A 21,070-nucleotide genomic window follows, 5' to 3' on the forward strand; every position below is an offset into this window, starting at 1 on the left:
TATACCATGAACTCTGGTTCTGGGATCCACCACTACACGAGCGGCTGTCGCCTCTTGGGTGTCGCGCTCGTTGTCGACGACATCAATAAAGGCTGTAATCTAGCCTTCCGGTACCCCGCTCCTTCAAGCGAAAAAGCTTCAAGCTTCCAAACGCTCCCCGCACCTCTCTTGGCCAAGCTCTTTCGACCGAAAAATGCGCTCTGCAACGCCAGTTTTGAGCTCGTAGTCGACGAGCTGCGCTTTGTGAGCCACCCCGTGCTTGTGTCGCCTCGGCTTCCATCCGTAGCTCCTTCTACGGATCTTGTATCATCCTTAGTCACTCCTTCGACAGTCGTTGAGCAATCTATAGCCGGCTCCCAGAGCTCGACAGGGAATGAAACAACCATGTTTAATATCATCTTTGCCTTAGACGATCGACCATTGAAACGATCTCAAGCCACGACTCATACCCCTCAAATATTCTCATCGGATGGAGAAACGCAGGCACGTCAACGTAGGACTGCCAAAGCTTATTCTACCGTCGCGGCCCAGCTCGCTCACGGTCTTTTACACGAAGAGCTACGCGTTGGCTTTGTATCGAAAGAAGTGCGTGAATTATTGCAAGTACGCGATGAATTGGCTCAAAGTGAGCGTCACGCACGAAGTAAAGGCACTGGTGGGACCGTTCCAAACGCCACAGGCCCTTCATCCAGTGCCCCGAATCTTGCCTCTTGTAGCAGCAATACTTCCACAAACAATACCAATTCCACTGCGACTTCCAATGGATCGACTGGACTACATCATCCTCGTCATCGAAAGGACAATGATAAAGGCTTGTCGACCGTAGAAGTGGATCCACAGACTTTAATTGATGTCTCCCTTGGCAAGAGCGTCTTGGCGAATGAACTTAAACGTGTGTTTCATGGACTCGACGAGTCCGGAGCGGCTCATATCGTGCTCAATGGATGGATTAAACTATCGCTTACACTCACGGACGCCGTGACGATTCAAATGGCAACACTACGACCGTATCATACGCTCTTGCTCCTCGTCGAAAAGGGCGAAATTCTTCAAAAACTTCCCGTGGACCATGCGCGACAACTTGAAATTGTCGTTAAAACAGTGAATCCGCTCAAGAGCTTTCAAGACATTGCATTGGAATCAAGTGTTCCGATTCATCAAGTCTTTCGACTTGCAGCTCATCTTGTGTATTGGGGCTTTGGACGCATTGTAGATGCTATTACGCTCTACAATGTCTATCAAGTGACTGCTAATGCAAATGTTCACGTTGGTTCGCCACTTGCCGTGGAATTTAGACGAACGTTTGAACCGTATGAATTAAGTGAAGTCTTGTCAACTTTCTCGGGTTCTCGTCGAATTGGAGAGTACATGAAAACGTTGTCAACAGCCAAGAAGACCGAGTATATTCATATGCTTCTTTGGCTTCTCCAACATCGCTTTATTGTTCAACTTCATCGATATGTCTACTTTATGATTCCATCGGATGGCGAGGATGTGACAGATCGTAGCCACTCTGCTGAAAGCTCGTCTTCTGCGATGATGGCGTCGAATTTACAACGAGAAATGGTGGAAAACAGTGCCAAGATAGAAGCTTTACTACCACTGGATCCAGCTGCAAAAGTGGCGCCGACTTTGGTAGCAACAGCTGAGGAGAGAAAGGTGGATAAAGGAGGGAATTCTGACGTACCGCTGGCTCAAGTGATGAGTGTGGCTAGTCAAGTTTTGTTTTCGGAGCAAGAGCGTGCGTATTTGGCCAAGATTGCCAAGCCAAACCCCGTCTTTACGCTGTTTAAGCGACTATGTATTTACTTTCACGGAGAGCATCATATTGAAGAAATCATGTGGCGGGAAAATTTGTCGCGTGGAGAACTTCGCACGGTTATGAGCACGTATCAAGATATTATTGTATCTTGTCTTCGCGAGTGACTGCGACACGAAGAAAAGTCATCATTTCTTCGATTTGATTAAAAATCGCGTTCAGATCCCCTAGTCGTCTTGATTATTGTGGATGGCGGCGGGGTCTTTAGATTCCTATTAATAAGCCATCATTGTTGCTACTTGTTGCGATGCCAATCGAGGCCAAGGCTTTAAACTGTTTGGCAAGTCTTATGCACGAGTAAGTATCAATGTTGCTGCAGGGAGTTGCGATAGATTGGCTGCTACTTCCTCGACTTATTGAATCATTGACGCCGACAGGAGGCTAAATACTCGTCACTTGATCAACAATGAAGTGATTTGACGGTCTATAGAGGTCAAATCGCCAATTCAAGCGAGGAGAAGCAAGCAGTTTCTTAAAGATTGAGCTGCTGAGTCACACGGGTAGTCCAGGGATGTAACGTTGCTTCTACAGCAATAGATTTATACAATCATCTTCTAAACCTTAAAACGGATGAATGCTTTCGACGTCGGTATAAAAGGTTGGGATTGAAGGTGGATCTAAAGTTTGCAGCGTGCACTTTTACTCAAGAACAATCCATGGGTTAGAAAAGGGAGCGGATGATGATGAGTAATAACGCTGTCACGCGTGTGGATTCGTGTCAAACCTCTTGCAAATGAGATGTCGACAAAAGGCCTTTCATTCGTGCAAATTTCACACAAAGAATGCACGACAAATGTTGATTTTCAAGAAAAGTCTTATAAAAAATGGCAACAAAAAGTTGACCTGAGGAGCTGAGTGACTTTAGCGACTTGCGATCACTGATTGCGCCACTGAATACCTTGGAGACGACAAATGATAATTTAAGAAGTCTTAAGGTAAATTACATAGATCTTTTAAAATTGAGAGCACAACGGGGAAGCGGCTTATGGCTCGTGTAATGCGTTTTTGGTAGACGAATACCCAAGTCAATCTTACGTCAAGTCGATGATTTAGATTCGAGATAGACCCACCCACCTAGCTTTTTCAAGTTGTTTATGATTGCAGAATGTTCAAAGCGTGCGAAATAATAATTATTGACAATTGACACCAACTCGGGATTTTTTTTTGCGTAAGATTTAAATTGAGATTAATCTTCTCAAGAGTTTGCAATAAAGAAGATGACAGAATTTAAAAGTTCTTATTGGGTCGCAATCTTTGCACTTATATACAAAAATACGACTCGTACCGTAGTTATTGCCACATTCACTGTTTCAAAAAATGGTATTGACATTTGAGCGGTAAAATAATAATTTCTATCGTTGTCGCCTCGGCATGACAAGAAACGCACACACTTAAAGTAATTCTTATTGAAATCAAGACGACGGCTATATTTTGCCGTCGTCTTGATTTCAATAAGCATCACCAAAGCTTTCTTCTCTCTCTTGTCTGGCGCACGAGACTTTGCAATCCCTTTTAATTTGCCTCATACATCCTACTTTCCTAGTTTCGCATCGCTTCCGACACCAAATAACCGTTCTATACATACTTCAAATCGACACGTTTCAGCGCTATTTTTGGTCTCGCGCTTCTTCACTCGCTCTCTCACCCCCTACCAGTCATGAGTCGCCCTGGAGCCTCCCGACCGCCTGATGACCAGACAAAGCTCAAGAAACAACTAACTGAGCTTACCAAGCTTGATGAGAACAAATTCTGTGCCGACTGTGGCAGTCGTGGCCCGCGTTGGGCGTCAATTAATCTTGGCGTCTTTATCTGCATCGCATGCTCTGGCATTCACCGGAGCTTGGGCGTGCATGTGACATTCGTACGCAGCGTCAATTTAGACTCGTGGACGTTTGAGCAAGTGCAGCAGATGCAGCGCTGGGGCAATGCCCGTGCCAAGGCGTACTTTGAGGCGAATGTGCCAAAGGATTATCGTCTTCCGACGGAGCACTCGTCGGTTCGGGACAAGGAGATTTGGATTCGAGACAAGTATGAGCGAAAAAGTTTCGTAGGAGACCAATTACGGGAGATGGAAGGCCGTAAAGAGCGTAGGAAGAAGCACGATAGCTCGGATGACGAAGAGCCACGTCGACGTAAGGACAAGGACCGTTCGAGCTCGCACGTTGCGTCTGAAGTAGCTAGTAATGAGACCGTAGCTCCTTCACCTGTCGTAACTAAGGAGATTCTGTCGTTTGATGTCTTTAGTGCGCCTGCAGTTGCGCCAAAGGTCGTAGAAGTACCGATTGCAGCCCCGAAGCAGGACGACTGGGCGTCGTTTACTGTATCGACAACTCCTCCGTTAAAAGTTCCAGACGCGTTTGCCCCGCAACCTCCCGCTCCGGTGGACCAACATGTGAACAAGATGGCAAACATTATGGCAAGCTTTGGTCCGTCGTCGCAGCCACAGCCGCAACCGAATACGTTTCCTCTTCAGCAGGGAATGATGCCAGTGCCGATGATGAATGGGATGAATGGGATGAACGGAATGAATGTAATGAACGGAATGAATGTAATGAATGGGATGAATGGGATGAATGGGATGAATGGGATGGGTTTAATGGCGCCACGACCTATGGGAATGAATGTGCCCATGAATATGTCGATGGGTGGAATGGGTATTATGAATTCCATGATGCAGCCAAGTATGATGGGTTATCCTCCCATGTCGAATCAGATGTTGCAGAACGGGATGATGATGGGTACGTGATGCGAATGTTTGTGGATATTGATTAAGAGAGGATTGACCTGAGAGTGTAGGTGGCGCTCCGATGAACTTTCAGGGTCAACCCATGGGGATGAATCCGATGGCTCTGAATTTGAATCAGAGTGGTTTTCCGCCGCAACAACAATTACAGCAGCAACAACATCAGCAACAGCAACAATTGCAGCAACAATATCAGCAACAGCAACAATTTCAGCAACAACACCAGCACAAGCAGCACCATCAGCAGCACCTTCAGCAACAGCAACAACATCAGCAACAGCAGCAATTTCAGCAACAGCAACAGCAGCAAGTAGGAGGGTTGAGCCAGCCATTCGTCAACTTTGGTTAAGTAGGGTGAGTCATGGCCTCCTATATAGAGCAATGTTAACGTCAATATTGAAATATATGTGTATACACTCTTTAAAGCAAGATTTGATTTTTACCATTAGAGCGTGGGTCTTTTCTAGGCTTTTGATAAAACGTACACTTAACTTACTTAGTTGCTTCATGTTGCTTCCTAAGTCCTCTAATTGGCCAGTAGTGTTAAATGCAAAGCGAAGCACCTCAAAATTATCAAGCCACCTATAAAGAGCTTAATTCTTAGTACAAAGCTGAAAAAGCCGGATGAATTGCTTTAATTTTGATTTGCAATACTTTGACATTGATCAAATATAAATTTATGCTTGAGGCATCGTGTCATAAGTGTAAGCAAGAATGAAAGAAATTCGTCTTCATGGCCTACTTTTTTGCAGCGATAACATATCCTGTAAATGGTATCAAGCACGGCTTCTTATCCACAAATCCATCAGCTCCATCGATTCTCGCCATCCTTTCATCTTGATAGAAATTCTTCTGCGCATCGCTTTCCATTAACTCGATCAGCATCTGCTCAATCCGATCCTTGGATAGTCTTTTTAAAAACTTTGCAGCAAAAGGATTGGTCATCATCGCCTGAATCATCGCCTTTGGGTCGTCAAACACTATAGTGTGCGTCGTAGAGTACACTCTTACATCTCGAAACCCAGCTTCATGTAGCTCATTCATGACCCGCTCACGGTCTGAGCCTGCGGTCGTGGAAGGGAATTGTAGCTTGTCTTCTGGAGGTCCTGCAGCATTGAATGCATCCGTGATTGTATCGAACCACACTATCTGTGAGCTCTTATCGCTCCACGTCGTCATCACCAGCAGTCCTTCCTCCTTTAGCACTCGAAAAGCTGTCGCGTACCCTTGCATGCGATTTGGAAAAATGCTTAAGCCAAAATTGGATCCGATAGCATCTACTGATGAATCAGCTACTTCGCTTAAAAACATTCCGTCGCTTTGCAGCGTGCAAAATTTTGGTGCAAATGAGTTAAGGGCGGGGTCAGCCATTAGTTTTTCCATTAATTGCTTTAACATACCGTCCGAGATATCGGAAGCGGTGATGCGAATATCAGTTGGAAGCGTAAGGTATCGACGAGCGAACTCAAAACTCAGATTTCCTGGCCCACAACCAACGTCTACAAAGTGGAAAGGTGTAGTACAGCTCGTTGCTTCATACTGCTGAAGCAAATGAAGGATTTCATGATGTGCGATTTGCACGGCGTCTACAGCCCAACGAGCTGTTAGCGATTCAAAGACGGAGCTGTATGTCTTGGCATACGCCGACCATTTGGCATTCGTAAAGGTCTCTTCCATGCCGATTATGAAGGATACGTTTTTTATTTTATGTACGATAGAAAGAGGTTGACATTTTTAGATTTTTTGAAGTTAGACTGATCTCCATGTTAAAATGTATGGTATCGAATGAAGAAAATGGGTCTATTTATATGATTAATTTCAAAGCGCTTGTCCTGTGCATAAAAACGGTGGATACGATTAGAAATACAAAAACTAACCAATCATTAATTGAAGGGCAAATCCGAGGCCAAATTTATTTCTTACCATCTGAGTACCGATCTCAGCAGCATGATAAGCTACAGGATATGTAGGGCTGTGATACTTTAGACTTAAACAAGATTGTTAATGCCTCGATACATGGCTGCACATCCTTCGCCCATTGTGTGTCATTGTGGCTCAAATGTCATGACGTTTCGTCTTTTTGAAGCCTTACCATTTTCTCCATTTTCTCCGCTGCTGGTGTCTTGCAATTGCTTTCTAGCAACAGCTGCCTTTGCAAGATGGCAAGATGGGCTTTCAAAATTACAAGAAAGAACCCCCTCCAATCCACTTCCAATCCCATGAATAATCTTCTGTCTTTTTTATAATGTCACATGAACGAGAGAATTTTGACAATCCAAGCGTAATCGCGTCAAACTCGACACATCCCACGCACAACTCCCGTACATGGGCCATTTCTAGATTCTTTCCCGAGCACGGAACCAAGGCCATGACTACCAAGCGCACAGCGTCGCTCTGCTGCCTTCTTCTGCTGTCGTGCTACCACCTCGTGACATTTGTTCAGAAAGTTGCACGGATTGAGGCGCCAATCGTCGACAATTCTCGACAATTGCGCGCTAATGTGGAGCTCGAGGAAAGAACCATTCCAGCGCCTGAAGGACTGATCAAGCAACTAGGCGCAGTGCCAGCAAGATCACGTAATTATTTTCAAACACAAGGTCTGCGCGTAATGGAGCAAATCGCGTCTTGGAAATGGATTATTAAATCTTTTCCTCGTTTACATGTCCGATTCGCAAAGGATAAGGTCGCGGCCGCTGCTACCGTGTTTCCCAATAATTTATTAAAAATTAAGTCGAATCTCTTTGGAGAAAAGGCCTTTCAAGAGTGGGTCACGCTCGTACGAAGATCTATTAAAGGTCCTACAGATGAAGCAGATGGAATAATCACGGCAGTCCTCGTACGCAAATTTGGTAACGTCCGGGCCATTCAACTCGTGATGGAAGGCACATCTAAGACTAACTCGGTCAACGCCAAGTGGTTGCTTTTGCTGGAGAATTACTTTGTTCAAGCCAATGTAAATCTGCCCAAGTTATTGGAGGATATCTTTAGGATTTCGAATCAAGTCTTGGATGAGAAGATGCTTGGATTTGTCATCAAGGTGGGCTCCGTGAAGCAACACAATCAAGACGCTGCGTACGTAGCCATTAACGATTTTATGAAAAGCAAGCACTTGTCAGTGGAGCTTCATAAGCTGGAAGGTGACGTGAAAACGTACGGTATCAAGTGGTATGACTTGAAAAAAGCGTATCGCAACGCCATGTCCGATTCGAAGACAAATGCGAATGTGGCGCCGATCGACAGGCTTATGAAATTGGCCGATAGTAGCAATTTTCAAGTCGCTCGACCTCCTGGGTGGAAGATTGCCAACAATTACGCACAATCGTCGGAAAACCTCGAAGTGCTTCGGATCGCGATACAGGCAATATTGAAAAACGAGGGTGCAGACGCGCACAAGGCGAAAGTGTTTGCGATCGGAACTTTAAAGCACATTGGTTTGAAGTGGGAGGAGAATAATTTCGACATTGGCAAGATGCTGAAGACCATGGTGGGTACAAAGGGGAACACAGACGAGCTTCTCCAGACGCCACAGGCGTGGGCTGTTATTCACGCCGTAACAGCAGCTCATATGGCCAAAGTCGAGCAAATGATTCGAGATGCCATGAAACATGCCAGTGGACGCTCAATTGAGAAGGCGGTTCTGGACGCTAGGACCAGAGCAAAGCCGGAAGGAGTCAAAAAAGCGGTTCAAATTTTTCTAGATACTTTTGGTCACGCAAAGATCTCAACGATGCTTACAAATTCTGGTCAAACGAACGCTATTGTCAAGGAATTCAATACGGCTTATAGAAAGCTTCACCCTGTTCCCGTCCAAAAATAGCTAATCCTCGGTATGATTTCGAACGTACGAAGTCTAGTGATTGCCATATAATGACTCGCCATGGTGATTCACAATTGCATGAAGATCGTACACAAACTCACCTTCATCACCTATAAAACTCTTCCATCCACATGTGTTGCTTCTTTGCTTCTTGCAGTCACCTTTTCTATCAATTCCAACCAAGGTTAAGGGCTTCATATCTAGTCTTGTCAATAAAAAAACGCACGTTTTGTGTTCTTTTCTGGTGGCGATAATAGTCAATACAAACGGATATGAAAGACAACGACGTTTAGAAGCGTATGTATATTCAAACTCTTGTTTTGCATCCTGAAAAATATTTTTTTTAAATTTAGTCAATACTGCTATTATTGACTGCTCGAGTTAGGAATACCGAATCCAGCATGTAATGTTGCAAGAGTGTGACGTCAGCACAAATTATGGCACCGACAGCGTTGCGAGACTCTTTCCATGCTTCAATTAGACTTTTGTCTGCGTGCTTGCAAATTACATTTTGGTAAACGAGTCGTTCGCGCTGCTGCCGTGGTTGCGTATTCTTTTCCATTATGATAGATTGACCGTTGAAAAGACTTGTGTACTCCTTATTTGGTACACCTGTCTTTTAGTTAAGTGTGCGATGACGATGGTACACTTTACGTTTTCTTATATTAAAAAATATTTTTTATTGGTGCGTAGCGTCCGTAGTTCTCTTTGTAGAACATTTGGTCGCGATGTCACCGCTCTTTCGATCTATAATTTTTCTGTCAATTATTCAGCATGAGCTCAATGCTATACTTATAATTCCATCATCTAAATTGACTGGTATAGGCACTTACCTCGGATGTCGAGCTCCCTTACACTCATTGAACTCACAGAAGTAGTACCGAAACCAGTCGGTAATATTTATTACACCCCGTTACATATATATTGTTTCCTCTAAAAGGAATATTTATAAAGATTTACTAAATGGTCGCACACAAATTACTTGATCGACGAACTCAAATTACTAAATTGACGCAATGCTGCTAGCTAACAAGTTACTACCCATCCGCCTGCTGCATACACACTCCAGATCAAGTTCAGTTCTACCCGAATTTGTCTCTTTCAACGGAATAACCAGTGCAAAACGTATTATAAACGGTATTAAGAGAGATTTCATGACGGTCTATTACATAAGATTAAGTATAAGATGTCTGAAAATTCCGGAGCCAGGAAAGCAGCACCGGTGACGGTGAACTCTCGTGACTGACCTCAGGAGCTACCGGGAAATCCTGCGGCTCAAGAGTAAATAAGTCTAGGCAGGCGTGCAAAACCGCTCCTTGGACTACAGTATCCGGACCGCGATGGTCCCGCTTCGCCAACGCCGTAAGTTGACGAATCCCGTGCGCCCAAAAAAAAGCGACACTGTGAGTTACCGTGGTCAGCTCCCCTCTAAACACCGCGTCGTTTCGCTCATTCCATAAGTGAGTGAGGCAGATAGTACTCAGAAGAAACCAGATTCGCTTCCAGCCCTGAACCGCCACTTCGAAATCGTCGTGAAAATGTTTAAGCAGCCGAAGACGCTGCCGTGCCGGTATCGCTGGAGCTCGTCTAGTAGCGCAGCTGAGCAGAAGACCCGTGTCCCCGAGAGGGGCCTCTGTGACGCCTGTCCAGTGCCGGATGAGTTTGCCCCAACACGCGCGCGCCCTCCGACAGTCCCAGAAAATGTGAGCAGGAGACTCCTTAACACCGTGACACCCCGACGATGCACGGCAGCTAATGTCTTCCTGTCTACCTGCGTGATATAGGTTGAGTCGCTTGGTAGCAATCCGATAACACGTCCAAACTTGATGATCCGTAAGCCCATGTGCGTGACACCACACCTGGGACGGACTCTGATGGGAGGCCGCCCGCTGCCATGGATCCGAACAGACGACGGCGTCCAGACGCCGCAACAACGGCCGTAATGCAACCGCTAACGGTCGTTTATGAAGCTGATACGCCCGTCGAAGGACTGGCGTCCGAAGGGATCGACTAGCGACGCGCTCCGCTGCCGACCATGGAAAACGGTGATGGCTAGGATGAGCGAAAAAGACGACACCGTGTCGCTGAAGAAATTCGGCAAAGGGTGTGCACCCATCAACAAGGGCCGAAGCCAGCTCTGGTGGTTGCGTAAGGAAGAACCAACGGAACCCATCGGCTCCCTGCTGCAGGTAGACTTGGCCATCCGGAAGGCCCTGAAGACCTCGTCGAGTCCTGACGATGTGACCCCGCCGCACTGTTGACCAGTCGTAGTCGTACCGAAACGGAGGGGCATGCCGCAACCTTAATGGAGGCTCAGCCGCCAATTCAGTCCCAACGAGGAAAGATGATGATGCCAGCAAGATAGCCGTTGCCCATCGCCGTAATTTAGACTGTGAGTGGTGAGAAAAGGATGGACCCGCAGGAGGGATGCGGAATGTAAACTCTGATTGTCCTGTCCGACGGACGTGTAAGTCCGAGATGGAACAAGCAACGATCCTGTCGAATTTGGAGCTGACCAGCTGTAGACCTCGCAAGTCCCGTATCCAGGGGTTATTACTCCATCCAAACGTCCCCCAGAATTGATAGATAGCGAGCAAACGATGATCCGGAGCAGCTATCGCATCCGGAAAGCGAAGCGGAAAAGACAAGACCCATTCGTCCCCATCCCACCAGCTGTCGGCGCCACAAAGCAAGGGTGCTCCGTGCTCAGTCATCCGGGCCCGAGTACGCTCTAAATGCTCAGCTGTGGGCTCAAGAAGCTTGTCCAGATCTCGCGCCACCAATTCCTTCGACGATTTAGCCAAACAAGCCGACCACGCTCCCTCCCGAGGCCTCTCGTGTAGTACCATCCCTGAAGCTGTAGGCTGACCTTGATAAGCCCAGAAACGCCACGAGCTAAATATTTATCATTTGCTTGCGTGAGCCATTGCAGCGCATGTTTAGTTCGCTGTGTTTTAATAGCAACCTCGAAAGAGGCGAGCCCGACTTCCCCTGCCTTTTTGGGTGTGAAGAGCAGTCCAGGATTCACCTTGTGGCGGCTCGCTTCCGTGGACGTTGCACGGGCCCACAAAAATTGTTTATACAAATTCTGAATCGCCTTTCGTGCCCATTCCGGGATGTCAAATACTGCAGCCGTAAAAAGTACTGACGGCAGGATGATAGAGTTTAGAATCAAACCCCGATGCTCCACTCTAGTCGAAACCTTGACAGCCGTGAACAAGCGCCGTTGTAGCATCCTAATGCGAAACGCCCAATTGCGATGCTGTAAATTGCCCGTCCCGACCTCGTATCCTAAATACCTCACCGTGTCCGCTGGCTGGAGGACCGAGATGCCGTTAAAATTCTTGCCGCGCACCGCACTATTAAGATAGATCAGCTTACTTTTCGCCGACTGGGCTTGGAGACCTGACAACGCACCAAAGCGAGAAACAAGGTGAAGCGCCGGCCCGAACTGACGCCCTTTCTCCAGAAAGATCGTCGAGTCATCGACAAACGCAGAGAATGCGTGTCGAACCGTCCCACAACCTGGCACCGGGAGCCCTGTCAAGACCGGTGACTGCTGCACCGCAATGCCTAAGATCTCGACGACGAGAAGAAAAAGCAGCGGGACCAGCGGGCAACCTTGGCGAATACCTGAGACAACGGGAATAGAAGTGGACCGCTCCCCGTTGACAAGAAATGTAGCTGTCGTTTCAGTATGTAGCCGGGCGATGAGCTGAACATAGCGCTCAGCAAACCCAAACTGCCGCAGAGCCTCATACATAAATTCCCTGTCCACCGTGTCATATGCTTTACGAAAGTCGAGCAAAAGAATGACTCGGCTGTTGACTGCGTCCAGATCCTCTTCCGTTGCCGCAGTGGCCAGCTGAGATAACATCATCAACACCAATTTTAACATCTGCCTGCCCTGCACGAAGCCTTGCTGTGAGTCCCCGATGAGTTTCGGTAGAACCCGTTGCAGCCGTGTCGCTAGTACCTTGGCAAATATTTTGTAACTGGTTTGGAGTAACGCGATGGGACGATAATCCATCGCATCCGCCGAGTCTCCTTTTTTTCGCAAGGGAATGATCAGGACCTCAAGAAATGAGGACGGATGATCTTCCCCTGCAATAATACTATTGCTGAGTCCCACAAGCGCGGGGACGAGAAGAGCAGCCGTATCCTTGTAAAAATCATTATTGAGTCCATCCGATCCCGCTGATTTGTGACGACTGAGGCCGGCAATAGCCGCAAGAACTTCCGCCTCCGTAAAATCTCGTAGAAGCGCCATGTTGTCAGCTGGAGTGAGGATTTGCTGGGCGGGAATCTTTGCGAAGCCGCGAACGGCGGAGGGCAAGTCAACGAGAGGTGCAGTCCTATGACTCACACTAAGGACAGTCGACCATTCTGATGCAAACTTATCCGCAATGGACATGTTCCGGGTAAAAGCCGGCCCATGCTGATGCAGAAGTGTTGTAACCGTTTGATCGCGTCCCAGTCCGCTACACGCCGGTAAGACCAACGTAACCGTTCTGCAGTCCTGGCGAGCTGTTGACCGAGACGGATGAGATTTTCCTGCCGTAATTCCTCCATATTGCTGTCTATCCATTGCGCCCGGGTGAACAAGTGCCTTTGCGTGCGTCGACGTATGGTGTGCCGAAGCCGCGCCCGGCGTTGCTTAACCCGCTTGCAGACTTTATGAATGCAGCTCTTACATTTGGTAACTTCCCGGTCCCAAAATAGGCTCAACCCTCTGACCAATAGCCACGGTATCCATTTCGTCGACCAATTCCGTAATGACTCGGTCGGAGTGAGTATCGTTGATGGGATAGATCACCCGCTCATGGCTGAAATGCCGACGAGGCCGCTCTGCGCCTCGTAAGTGAAGAACAACTTCTTGATGATCGGAGTGCTGAGCTGGAACGCGCGGTTCGACCCACTGAACGCGGTCCGCCCACGTAGAGGGTAGGTAAAAACGATCAATGCGACTAGCTCTGTCCCCTTCCCAGTATGTGAAATGGTCCTCAAAGTCATCTGTCCCGCCGTCCTCCGCATGGTCTCGCAGCACCCTCGCGTCAGCCAAACCCACTGCTTCCATCACTCTATCCAGGGCCGGGCTCTCCGACCGGTTCGAACGGTGATATCCATACCGATCAATTAAGGGACTTTGTACCGAATTAAAATCCCCGGCAAAGATCGCGTTCATGGGATCCATATTCCAAGAGAGAAGAGAAGTAAAAAATTGCTCGCGTTCCGACCGGAGAGAAGGAGCATACATATTTACGAGTACGTCCTCTCCGATGGAAACAGCGATCGCCCGGATGCTCCATTTCTCCGGATGCCAGGCCGTCGCGCGCGCCTCAGAATGAGGGGTTGAAACAATCGCTACGCCACCTTGTCTAGGCGACCAAGTACTCCTGTAAGACAACGTTACGCTCGGGTCTAAATGCTTTCCCCACAGACGTGCCCAATGATAACTCAAAAGGGCCGCTTCCGCTGTCGTGTGCACGTGAGTTTCCTGAATGCACCACGCCAGCGGAAGCAGACGCTGATGCCGTCGTCGCCACGCCGACATCCAACCAGACCGATTACCTTTCGTAAAACCTCTCCCATTTTGGGAATGAACAGCGTGTCTCCGAGTTGGCCCCCCTGCGAGATTCCGGACGCCGGACGCCTCAGGGGAAGTATCCCAGTTTTGAAGTAGACGATACCGCCCGTAAGCATCTGCTGAATCCAGAAATATGTGACGGAGACTCGTAGCAAGACGCACCCGTGGGCTGCCCTTAGTATTCAAGTAGACTCACCTGATCAGCAGGAGCCAAAGCTGTCGCGAAGTAATTGACAAGCTGTCGCCAGTCCACGTGATGTCCCTCCGACGGCCAAACCGCCTTCTTATAGGCCTGATTGGAGCGAAGGAGGCGACAGTGACACCTGAGTTGCTCCGAAGGAAGCACAGGTCTGTCACCGTCCCCCGTCAGCGCATAAATTTCCTTGTCGAATAGAATAGCGCTGAGGAGATGTTTACTCAGCCGAATGCGCCGACATGGGTCACATAATCGTAAGATGTCATCCCCTGCGTAGTTTGTCTTCTTAAGCCTGCGCCAATCGTCCATATTGTCAATAAGCGGGGCAAGCATAGACTGTGAGAGTCCCCGCTTCGTGTTAGCTATCCAAGTATCGAGCCACAGGACGGTAGGGGAATCTTTTACCCTGTGCCTGTAAGCTTGGAGCCCTGAAAGTAGACATTCCCGCCGCCACTTTGCTGTCCACTGCACGAGCACTTGATCGGCTAAGCTGGCAAGAAGTTCGTCCGGGAAGACAAAATGCCGCACGTGATACAGCAGAACATCCGGTTCCAGTCATGCAGTCGTCATCCAAGCCTCGGTGCCACTGTGGACAAGAGGACACGGCGTTGCAGCCGTTGGTGGCCAATCGAGACTTAGAGCCTGCCATACCTCTGGCCGCACCTCGCAATCTATGCGGTCGTCCATAATATTCAGTAGTGGTAGAATTGGCCCCTCCCCCACTCTACCCTTTTTGAGGTGAGATGCGGCAGGAACGTTGGAGACACCGACCCTCTCCGACCCGTCTATTCCCTGAGGATCGACGAGGNGACGACGAGAAGAAAAAGCAGCGGGGCCAGCGGGCAACCTTGGTGAATACCTGAGACAACAGGAATAGAAGTGGACCGCTCTCCGTTGACAAGCAATGTAGCTGTCGTTCGAGTATGTAGCCGGGCGATGAGCTGAACATAGCGCTCAGCAAACTCAAACTGCCGCAGAGCCTCATACATAAATTCCCTGTCCACCGTGTCATATGCTTTACGAAAGTCGAGCAAAAGAATGACTCGGCTGTTGATTGCGTCCAGATCCTCTTCCGTTGCCGCAGTGGCCAGCTGAGATAACATCATCAACACCAATTTTAACATCTGCCTGCCCTGCACGAAGCCTTGCTGTGAGTCCCAGATGAGTTTCGGTAGAACCCGTTGCAGCCGTGTCGCTAGTACTTTGGCGAATATTCTTTAACTGGTTTGGAGTAACGCGATGGGACGATAATCCATCGCATCCGCCGAGTCTCCTTTTTTTCGCAAGGGAATGATCAGGGCCTCAAGAAATGAGGACGGAGGATCTTCCCCTGCCATAATATTATTGCTGAGTCCAACAAGCGCGGGGACGAGAAGAGCAGCCGTATCCTTGTAAAAGTCATTATTGAGTCCATCCGATTCCGCTGATTTGTGACGACTGAGGCCGGCAATAGCCGCAAGAACTTCCGCTTCCGTAAAATCTCGTAGAAGCGCCATGTTGTCAGCTAGAGTGAGGATTCGCTGGGCGGGAATTGTTGCGAAGCCGTGAACGGCGGAGGGCAAGTCAACGAGAGGTGCAGTCCTATGACTCACACTAAGGACAGTCGACCATTCAGATGCAAACTTATCCGCAATGGACATGTTCCGGGTAAAAGCCGGCCCGTGCTGATGCAGAAGTGTTGTAACCGTTTGATCGCGTTCCCAGTCCGCTACACGCCGGTAAGACCAACTTAACTGTTCTGCAGTCCTGGCTGTTGACCGAGACGGTGAGATTTTCCTGCCGTAATTCCTCCATATTGCTGTCTATACATTGCGCCCGGATGAACAAGTGCCTTTGCGTGCGTCGACGTATGGTGTGCCGAAGCCGCGCCCGGCGTTGCTTGACCCGCTTGCAGACTTTATGAATGCAGCTCTTACATTTGGTAACTTCCCGGTCCCAAAGAGTAGGCTCAACCCCCTGACCAATAGCCACGGTATCCATTTCGTCGACCAATTCCGTAATGACTCGGTCGGAGTGAGTATCGTTGATGGGATAGATCACCCGCTCATGGCTGAAATGCCGACGAGGCCGGCCTGCGCCTCGTAATTGAAGAACAACTTCTTGATGATCGGAGTGCTGAGCTGGAACGCGCACTTCGACCCACTGAACGCGGTCCGCCCACGTAGAGTGTACGTAAAAACGATCAATGCGACTAGCTCTGTCCCCTTCCCAGTATGTGAAATGGTCCTCAAAGTCATCTGTCCCGCCGTCCTCCGCATGGTCTCGCAGCACCCTTGCGTCAGCCAAACCCACTGCTTCCATCACTCAATCCAGGGCCGGGCTCTCCGACCGGTTCGAACGGTGTTATCCATACCGATCAATTAAGGGACTTTGTACCGAATTAAAATCCCCGGCGATGATCGTGTTCATGGGATCCATATTCCAAGAGAGAAGAGAAGTAAAAAATTGCTCGCGTTCTGACCGGAGAGAAGGAGCATACACATTTACGAGTACGTCCTCTCCGATGGAAACAGCGATCGCCCGGATGCTCCATTTCTCCGGATGCCAGGCCGTCGCGCGCGCCGCAGAATGAGGGGCTAAAAGAATCGCTACGCCACCTTGTCTAGGCGACCCAGTACTCCAGTAAGACAACGTTACGCTCGGGTCTAAATGCTTTCCCCACAGCCGTGCCCAATGATAACTCAAAAGGGCCGCTTCCGCTGTCGTGTGCACGTGAGTTTCCTGAATGCACCACGCCAGCGGAAGCTGACGCTGATGCCGTCGTCGCCACGCCGACATCCAACCGGACCGATTACCTTTCGTAAAACCTCTCACATTTTGGGAAATGAACAGCGTGTCTCCGAGCTGGCCCCCTGCGAGATTGCGGACGCCTCAGGGGAAGTATCCCAGTTTTGAAGAAGACGATACCGCCCGTAAGCATCTGCTGAATCCAGAGATATGTGACGGAGAATCGTAGCAAGACGCACCCGAGGGCTGCCCTTTGTATTCAAGTAGACTCACCTGATCAGCAGGAGCCAAAGCTGTCGCGAAGTAATTGACGAGCTGTCGCCAGTCCACGTGATGTCCCTCTGACGGCCAAACCGCCTTATTATAGGCCTGATTGGAGCGAAGGAGGCGACAGTGACACCTGAGTTGCTCTGAAGGAAGCACAGGTCCGTCACCGTCCCCCGTCAGCGCATAAATTTCCTTGTCGAATAGAATAGCGCTGAGGAGATGTTTACTCAGCCGAATGCACCGACATGGGTCACATAATCGTAAGATGTCATCCCCTGCGTAGTTAGCCTTCTTAAACCTGCGCCAATCGTCCATATTGTCAATAAGCGGGGCGAGCATAGACTGTGAGAGTCCCCGCTTCGTGTTAGCTATCCAAGTATCGAGCCACAGGACGGTAGGGGAATCTTTCACCCTGTGCCTGTAAGCTTGGAGCCCTGAAAGTAGACATTCCCGCCGCCACTGTGCTGTCCACTGCACGAGCACTTCATCAGCTAAGCTGGCAAGAAGTTCGTCCGGGAAGACAAAATGCTGCACGTGATACAGCAGAACGTCCGGTTCCAGTCGTGCAGTCGTCATCCAAGCCTCGGTGCCACTGTGGACAAGAGGACACGGCGTTGTCGCCGTTGGTGGCCAATCGAGGCTTAGAGCCTGCCATACCTCTGGCCACTCCTCGCGATCTATGCGGTCGTCCATAATATTAAGTAATGGTAGAATTGGCCCTTCCCCCACTCTACCCTTTTTGAGGTTAGATGCGGCAGGAACGTTGGAGACACCGACCCTCTCCGACCCGTCTATTCCCTGAGGATCGACGAGGCCACGTTTACGAGCTACACACAAACCTTCCTGAGAGTTCACCCGAAGCGACGAGTCAACCAGCGCAAGCTGTTATGCCTGCGCACCCGAAGCAGAAGCTCCCGTATCGTTGGAAGAGTGCACGACTAGGGAGTTAGTGCTGCCGTCTGACTGGTGGGGACCCCCTTCCCTAAAAACGACTGAACAAGGACGAGCTGCCCCGCAAAGCCCCGTCTGTGTGCTGCTGCCGGACGTACCATCCACGATCTGAGTGACAGAGTGTCCAGAGGCCGGAGAGTCTGAATCATCCGCAAGGCCTAAAAAAGTTGTCATACAGTCTGTATAAAGACAGGCCGAGTAATGCCGGCCCCAAAATCTAAGAACCAGCGGTGGCTCCCGAGTTTGCTCGATTTTTGCCGCCTGTAGATCATCTATGCACCCGAGGACCGACATCGAATGTTCAGTAGCCGACTCCTTCCTATTGTGGAGACCGGCGCCGACAAAGAACTGTCAGGATCTACATCCTGAAGGACGTGATACCCACCTGAACTGGAACGAGGCAGAGACACCGAGGTCTGTGGGGCGGAAACCGCGCGTTTCCCTCCTCGTTTTGGGCGTGTCAACCAGGGGTTTTCCTTTCGTATGCGCAATCCCGGTTGTGATGGCTCCGCAGGCGAGTTCTGGGCAGCGTTGACCGGACGGTTGATTTTGTCAAGGAACGGAGCGTGGCCTCCTGAGGGGCACTGGAGACGTCCGCCGAGACCGCTGGCGTCACCGCTGCCTGGGCCGCCACGTCGGCCGATCGTTGTGCTTGAAGCCGCCGTCCCGCCATTTGACGCATTCCGTCTGGGCTGCTAAACGGTTTCGCCAGGTCTTCCACCGCTTGAAGTTCCGCCTCCGTCACCACAATGCCTCCCGGCCCACGCAATTGTGCGTCCGTTAACTGACACTTAGCTGCCGGATGCCCTAACATCCCGCACTGCAGACATTGGAACCGGGAACCAACATCCAGGTGCGTAATAATTATTACTGTCCCAATTCAGAGCAGGCGCACTACCCCTTGCAAGAAAGTCGGACACCCAGCAAGATGGAAGGTGACTCTCCACGTCGTGGACGTCCGCGAATTCGGAGTACACGTGTCCATGTCCTCAATCTCAAAATCTGCTGCGATTTCGGACTGTAGATAGGCCGCAATGCCTAGCTTTCTGAGTTGTTTTGCTAAAGAAAGGACTGAACCATGCGCGCCCGATCTCGTTAAAACGAGACACGTTAGATAGAAGCACCGTGTACTCCATACGCGAGTGCCCCGCACGCCCATCTGGCCCCCTCTGATTAAGCCATACCGATCCCTGCGCCGGCTGATGTGCGTTCTCCAGCACATAAACCCGTCCTTGGAAGGGGATATGAACATCTTGTAACTGCGTAGCCGCCTCCCTCGAAAAAAAAACAATGTGTATGCTCCTCGTTGTGCGGTCATAGCTGATAGCCTAAGTCAGCCCTAGCAGGCGGTGAACCGCTGGCAAGCTGATCGTTAACAACTCGGCAGACTCCAAAATCATCGCCGTGATCGCTTGCGTAGTCCGCTTGTTGACCGGCACTGTACGACCACGGGAGAGATGAAGGACAAGCTGGCCTTCCACCTGCGCTTGAACTGTGCTATACAGCCGCAGGCGCTCCTTACTGTCCAGAATAGCCTTAACAAAATCTGGCATCCGCCGGCATGCTGTCATTCCTTCCGCGATCCCCTCAATGATACCCATTCGGCATCCGTACCCTCGCGTAATCGGTTGGCGTCAACTGGCCGAAGACGAGCGGCGCAAAGAGCCTTAAGAGCCGCCGACTCCTCGACTGAGAATTTTGCGGGATCAAACATGAAGTCCTCGTAGACGGTTCCGACTGACGTTGCTACTGCGGCCTCGGCCTGCTGCGATCCGTGACGTACCACCTGTGCCCACTGAATGGGAACCGGAGCGGTGGCCCACTTATGCTGGCTGGCCAAGCGCCGAATAATCTCTGGAAAGGCCCATTTTGTTAGCACAATCTCCCGACCGATCTTACGAGCCATGCCTTTCCAGTCTGCGTAAGTGCCTGGATGCTCCACACAGACCTGCCGAAAAAGATCCAATAATCGACCTGCTTCCGGTCCCTTAAGCTTAGGAAAGCGTTTCCGCGCGAGCGGCAACGCCTCCAACCGAATAGGGAGTCGCAAAAACTCAAGAGTGAACAGCTCTTTAATCGTAGGCCTCCAAACGGCTTCTTGACTTGGACCGTGTGATGCCTTCATCTCCCCGACGAGCGCGTCAAACATGTCGCGTGCGGTCACGTCGGGGCCTGCCCCCACCGGATCACCTGGCGGCACTGTCGCCCCAGACGAGGTAGATCGGTCACCCCCAGGGAGTGCCGGTTTCTCAGGACGGGAGGGGGCCCCCTCACCCTCTCCGGGAGGGGGGCGTGGCGACGGTGTGGTGGCCGTCGTAAGGTAGATGCTGGCTGTCGCCAGTCCATGTACGATTTATACTCCTCCACCTGATCAGTGCAAATTGAAGAGTGTTTTATAAACGGTATTGCACATCGATGAATAATCCGAAAATTATTTAAACAATACACAACAGTCTTACATGTCAGCCCCGACGGAGCGTCGATGTAGCATTTCGCAACGTGATTGGCTAATACACACGCAATCTATTTGGTTCTTATTATCTTTACAAATATTCAACGGGGGACTTTTCTACGACATTTCTTCAAACACATAATCCCGAAACGTTTCTACGACATGACACACACACAAAATACCAAAACGTTTCTGCGCATAGCACACACAAAATTCCAAAGCGTTTTTGCAACATAACACACCAACAATATAAAAACTATTTTCAAGCATTTATTAATCTATATATCTATCTATATATGTATCTGTCTATATATCTACCTCCTATCTATGGCTATTGCTATGCTGGGCAAGTCCTTATGTTGTGCCCAAATTGGCCACACCTTCTACATTTTCTGTGCCGGGTATCTGCAATTCTATGCAATGAGGGCTCCCTTCTGGCTGATGACTGGGATGATTTAGGGCACCAGATGGTACGCCTCTTGTTTGCTGCATGCGTGGCTCAGTTGGGGCT

At 49.6% G+C, this 21,070-nt stretch overlaps 5 protein-coding genes across 5 annotated transcripts; 3 read left to right on the plus strand and 2 right to left on the minus strand.

The window, feature by feature from the left end:
- Positions 1-6: 6 nt before the first annotated feature.
- Positions 7-1,926, plus strand: CCR75_000764 (uncharacterized protein; the record flags this gene model as incomplete). Its single annotated transcript, XM_067958870.1, has 1 exon — positions 7-1,926. One exon carries the CDS (start codon positions 7-9, stop codon positions 1,924-1,926), a length of 1,920 nt encoding a protein of 639 aa, XP_067821557.1.
- A 1,550-nt stretch (positions 1,927-3,476) lies between these two features.
- On the plus strand, positions 3,477-4,911 carry CCR75_000763 (uncharacterized protein; the record flags this gene model as incomplete). Its single annotated transcript, XM_067958869.1, has 2 exons — positions 3,477-4,557; positions 4,616-4,911. 2 exons carry the CDS (start codon positions 3,477-3,479, stop codon positions 4,909-4,911), a joined length of 1,377 nt encoding a protein of 458 aa, XP_067821406.1.
- A 389-nt stretch (positions 4,912-5,300) lies between these two features.
- CCR75_000762 (uncharacterized protein) lies at positions 5,301-6,239 on the minus strand (the record flags this gene model as incomplete). The annotated part of the gene is made up of 1 exon (XM_067958868.1): positions 5,301-6,239. One exon carries the CDS (start codon positions 6,237-6,239, stop codon positions 5,301-5,303), a length of 939 nt encoding a protein of 312 aa, XP_067821405.1.
- A 568-nt stretch (positions 6,240-6,807) lies between these two features.
- On the plus strand, positions 6,808-8,379 carry CCR75_000761 (uncharacterized protein; the record flags this gene model as incomplete). The annotated part of the gene is made up of 1 exon (XM_067958867.1): positions 6,808-8,379. One exon carries the CDS (start codon positions 6,808-6,810, stop codon positions 8,377-8,379), a length of 1,572 nt encoding a protein of 523 aa, XP_067821408.1.
- Positions 8,380-8,412: 33 nt separating this feature from the next.
- On the minus strand, positions 8,413-8,941 carry CCR75_000760 (uncharacterized protein; the record flags this gene model as incomplete). Its single annotated transcript, XM_067958866.1, has 3 exons — positions 8,413-8,584; positions 8,606-8,706; positions 8,771-8,941. The coding sequence occupies 3 exons, from the start codon at positions 8,939-8,941 to the stop codon at positions 8,413-8,415; spliced, it is 444 nt and encodes a 147-aa protein (XP_067821407.1).
- Between the last annotated feature and the right edge of the window lie 12,129 nt (positions 8,942-21,070).

Source organism: Bremia lactucae, linkage group LG2, assembly GCF_004359215.1.
Source record: "Bremia lactucae strain SF5 linkage group LG2, whole genome shotgun sequence".
Lineage (NCBI taxonomy): Eukaryota > Oomycota > Peronosporomycetes > Peronosporales > Peronosporaceae > Bremia > Bremia lactucae.